The sequence below is a fragment of the Ambystoma mexicanum genome, chromosome 5q (assembly GCF_040938575.1).
Source record: "Ambystoma mexicanum isolate Mex_15411 chromosome 5q, UKY_AmexF1_1, whole genome shotgun sequence".
Classification (NCBI taxonomy): domain Eukaryota; kingdom Metazoa; phylum Chordata; class Amphibia; order Caudata; family Ambystomatidae; genus Ambystoma; species Ambystoma mexicanum.
In genome coordinates this window covers 884,486,266-884,491,074 of record NC_090933.1, presented here as the reverse complement: position 1 = coordinate 884,491,074, position 4,809 = coordinate 884,486,266, and the positions used below count along the sequence as shown (strand labels likewise).

The following is a 4,809-nucleotide window of genomic DNA, read 5'->3' as shown; positions in this document are numbered from 1 at the left end:
AGTGTATTTTAAGGAGATATAGGAAATGTATTCCAGTTTTTTTTAAAGATGCTGTTATCGGGCATTAAAGATGGAGAAGCATAATACTTCGACTCCTTGCCTTTAATATATTGAGTTTCCTGAATTTAAGTACCGAAAATGAATGTAGTTAACCTCTAAGAATGTACTTCACTCCTTAAAAGAAGATTTTCTAAGATGGCCGACAAGTCAGCCTTCTGTCCAGTAGCTCTGGTTATTTTTGTCTTTTCTCCATGTTTATCAATTTCCTGTCTACACCATCCGGAGCTGGGCGTTGGTTACTGTCTCTTCCAACGCGGCATTTCCTGTCTGCTGACGTGGATGCAAGAGCGTTGCGATTGTCGATAGTATCTATCACACAGTGAAGCTGTCGTTTTCGTCAAGATCTGAAGTCCCAACTGCAGAGGTGACAGCCGTTGAACGTGGGAGAGCAGAGGCATAGCGCTTACTGGGCCGAAAGAGGAGATGCTTACCAAGTTTGAAACGAAATCTGCCCGCGTGAAAGGGCTCAGCTTTCACCCAAAGCGACCCTGGATTTTAACCAGCTTGCACAATGGTGTTATTCAGCTGTGGGACTACCGTATGTGCACCCTGATTGACAAATTCGATGAGCATGATGGTCCAGTTCGTGGTATTGACTTCCATAAACAACAGCCTTTGTTCGTGTCTGGTGGCGATGATTACAAGATAAAGGTGTGGAACTATAAATTGCGCCGATGCCTCTTTACTCTGCTTGGACACTTGGATTACATCCGCACCACTTTTTTCCATCATGAATACCCTTGGATCCTGAGTGCATCAGACGATCAGACTATCCGTGTTTGGAATTGGCAGTCTAGGACCTGTGTTTGCGTACTTACAGGACACAACCATTATGTGATGTGTGCCCAGTTTCACCCTTCGGAGGACCTAGTTGTGTCTGCCAGCTTAGACCAGACTGTGCGCGTTTGGGATATTTCTGGCCTGAGAAAGAAGAATCTCTCACCCGGAGCTGTTGAGTCTGATGTCCGAGGCATTACTGGGGTCGATTTATTCGGCACCACAGATGCTGTGGTGAAGCATGTCCTGGAGGGACACGATCGTGGCGTAAATTGGGCTGCCTTTCACCCGACAATGCCTCTAATTGTGTCTGGAGCGGATGACCGGCAGGTCAAGATTTGGAGGATGAATGAGTCCAAGGCATGGGAAATAGACACGTGCCGTGGGCACTACAACAATGTCTCCTGTGCAGTATTTCACCCTCGCCAGGAGCTGATACTCAGCAATTCAGAAGACAAAAGCATCCGTGTCTGGGACATGTCTAAACGGACTGGGGTACAGACGTTCCGCAGGGATCATGACCGGTTCTGGGTTCTTGCTGCGCATACTAACCTAAACCTTTTTGCTGCAGGCCACGATGGAGGAATGATTGTGTTCAAATTGGAGAGGGAGCGTCCAGCATATGCTGTCCACGGCAACATGTTGTATTATGTCAAAGATCGCTTCCTACGCCAGTTGGACTTCAACAGCTCGAAGGATGTAGCAGTCATGCAGTTACGAAGTGGTTCCAAGTTCCCAGTCTTCAATATGTCCTACAATCCAGCAGAAAATGCAGTCCTCCTGTGCACGAGGGCCAGTAACTTGGAGAATAGCACATATGACCTGTACACTATTCCTAAAGATGCAGACTCCCAGAATCCAGATGCTCCTGAAGGGAAGCGCTCATCAGGCTTAACTGCTGTCTGGGTAGCTCGCAACCGCTTTGCAGTCTTGGATCGTATGCATTCAATTCTCATCAAGAACTTGAAAAATGAGATCACAAAAAAAGTTCAAGTGCCGAACTGTGATGAAATTTTCTACGCCGGTACAGGCAATCTTCTTCTGCGCGATGCGGACTCTATTACTCTCTTTGACGTGCAGCAGAAACGCACACTGTCATCGGTTAAAATCGCAAAGGTGAAGTACGTGATTTGGTCGTCTGACATGTCTCATGTGGCACTTCTTGCAAAACATGCTATCATGATTTGCAACAGGAAGCTGGAGTCTCTTTGTAACATCCATGAGAACATAAGAGTGAAGAGTGGAGCATGGGATGAGAGCGGAGTGTTTATCTACACCACCAGTAACCATATCAAATATGCCTTAACTACTGGTGACCATGGAATAATTCGTACACTGGACTTGCCCATCTATGTGACCAGAGTCAAAGGGAACAATGTGTACTGCCTGGACAGAGAGTGCCGCCCCCGTGTCCTTACAATTGACCCTACAGAGTTTAAATTTAAACTGGCTCTTATCAACCGGAAGTATGATGAGGTTCTACACATGGTGAGGAATGCCAAGCTAGTAGGGCAGTCCATCATTGCATACCTGCAGAAAAAGGGTTACCCGGAAGTGGCTTTACATTTTGTGAAGGATGAAAAGACCAGATTCAGCCTAGCCCTGGAGTGTGGGAACATTGAGATCGCGCTGGAAGCAGCAAAGGCTCTGGATGATAAGAACTGCTGGGAGAAATTGGGAGAGGTGGCTCTCCTTCAGGGTAACCATCAGATTGTTGAGATGTGCTACCAGCGCACCAAGAACTTTGATAAGCTCTCTTTCCTCTACCTCATCACAGGCAACCTTGAAAAGCTTCGCAAGATGATGAAGATTGCTGAGATCCGGAAGGACATGAGTGGTCATTATCAGAATGCTCTATACCTAGGGGACGTGGTGGAGCGTGTACGCATACTGAAGAATTGTGGACAGAAGTCGCTGGCCTTTCTCACAGCTGCTACCCATGGCTTGGATGAGGAAGCAGAGAGTTTGAAAGAAACCTTTGACCCTGAGAAAGAAACGATTCCGGAGATCGACCCTGGTGCAAAGCTGCTTCAACCACCACCTCCTGTTATGCCCTTGGATACCAACTGGCCTCTTCTAACCATGTCCAAAGGCTTCTTTGAAGGAGCAATTGCCAGCAAAGGGAAAGGAAGTGCCATGGCTGCCGACATTGATATTGACACAGCTGCAGCTGAGGGATGGGGAGAAGATGCAGAATTGCAACTGGATGAAGATGGATTTGTTGATGCTGCAGAAGGATTTGGAGATGACAGCATTGGCAAAGGACAAGAAGGTGGTGGCTGGGACGTGGAAGAAGATCTGGAGCTTCCACCAGAGTTGGACATCACTGTGGGTGTCTCGGGAGGAGCAGAGGATGGATTTTTTGTCCCACCAACTAAAGGAATCAGTCCAGCACAGATATGGTGTAATAACTCCCAGCTGCCTGTTGATCATGTGTTGGCTGGTTCCTTCGAGACTGCCATGAGGCTACTTCATGACCAAGTCGGAGTGACAGACTTCACTGCCTACAAGCAACACTTTCTGCAAACATACTCTCGTGGACGCTCCACTTACCAAGCCCTTCCGGGACTCCCATCCATGCATGGTTATCCACATCGTAACTGGAAGGACGCAGGCCTGAAAAATGCAGTTCCGTCGGTCGGCTTGAAACTCAGCGATCTCATCCAACGCCTACAGCAATGTTACCAACTCACCACATCCGGAAAGTTTGAAGATGCAGTTGAAAAATTCCGTCTGATACTGTTAAGTGTTCCATTACTTGTGGTGGATAATAAGCAAGAGATCTCTGAGGCCCAGCAACTGATAGCAATCTGCAGAGAGTACATTGTTGGACTATCAATGGAAATTGAAAGGAAAAAACTTCCGAAAGAAACACTGGAGCAGCAGAAGCGCATCTGTGAGATGGCAGCATATTTCACTCATTCCAATCTTCAGCCAGTGCACATGATTTTAGTGTTGCGTACAGCCCTCAATCTCTTCTTCAAGCTTAAGAACTTCAAGACTGCTGCAACCTTTGCTCGCAGGCTCCTTGAGCTGGGTCCAAAGCCAGATGTGGCACAGCAGACACGAAAGATCCTTTCTGCATGTGAGAAAAACCCAACGGATGCATATCAGCTAAACTATGACATGCATAACCCTTTTGATATATGCGCTGCTTCGTACCGCCCGATCTATCGAGGTAAGCCTGTGGAGAAGTGTCCGCTTAGTGGAGCCTGCTACAGTCCGGAATTCAAGGGACAAATCTGTAAAGTCACAACAGCAACAGAAATTGGCAAGGATGTAATCGGCCTAAGGATCAGCCCCCTTCAGTTCCGTTAATGCTAGATTAAAAAGGAATACATTCAGTCTTCCCTGAAGCCGAAATGCTTACTTTCTCTCTGCTTGGTGACTGCGCTTAACTTCAATGTAACTTTGCCTTCATGATTCCCATCACTTAGACTATGCGTGGTCAAATAATGTTGTCTCTGTGTTGATTTAAGCCACAATTATCAGTCTTGTGAAAAAATGCAACTTGGGAACAGTTGCTTCAATATATAAACCCTTTAATGCATCATCCTTCTTTTGTTGCCTAGAGCAAATGAACTAGTAAAGCTTGTATGTGGATGGAACTGTCTTCTTGCCTTTGTGTTTCACCAGACCCCTTTAATCTACTGTGTCTTCTTGAAGGTAGCTACTGGTTCCTGTCCAAAGCTAAACCACACCTGTACTTCACTTTATTCTTCCTATAATAAAGCTGTGCTTGGACAGTGATATTAATTTTGCTGTCATGTGAAGATTCATATTTGTCCTAATTACATTTTTAGCAAAAAAATAAGTTGGACCAGCATTTTAAAATCAGATGATATACATTTCAACTTTGCAAAGATGAGTGCTGTACATTTACCATCCGCATTCACCCATTCTCATGAAGCTTGCGTAACTTGGCTTTGCAACCTACACTGGATAAACATACACTGGCAATCTTTGAGCAGT

At 46.0% G+C, this 4,809-nt stretch overlaps 1 protein-coding gene across 1 annotated transcript; it reads left to right on the top strand.

The window, feature by feature from the left end:
- Nucleotides 1–299: 299 nt before the first annotated feature.
- Nucleotides 300–4,593, top strand: COPA (COPI coat complex subunit alpha). Its single transcript, XM_069621375.1, has one exon. It carries the CDS (start codon nucleotides 484–486, stop codon nucleotides 4,153–4,155), a length of 3,672 nt encoding a protein of 1,223 aa, XP_069477476.1. The 5' UTR covers nucleotides 300–483; the 3' UTR covers nucleotides 4,156–4,593.
- The last annotated feature ends 216 nt before the right edge of the window (nucleotides 4,594–4,809 follow it).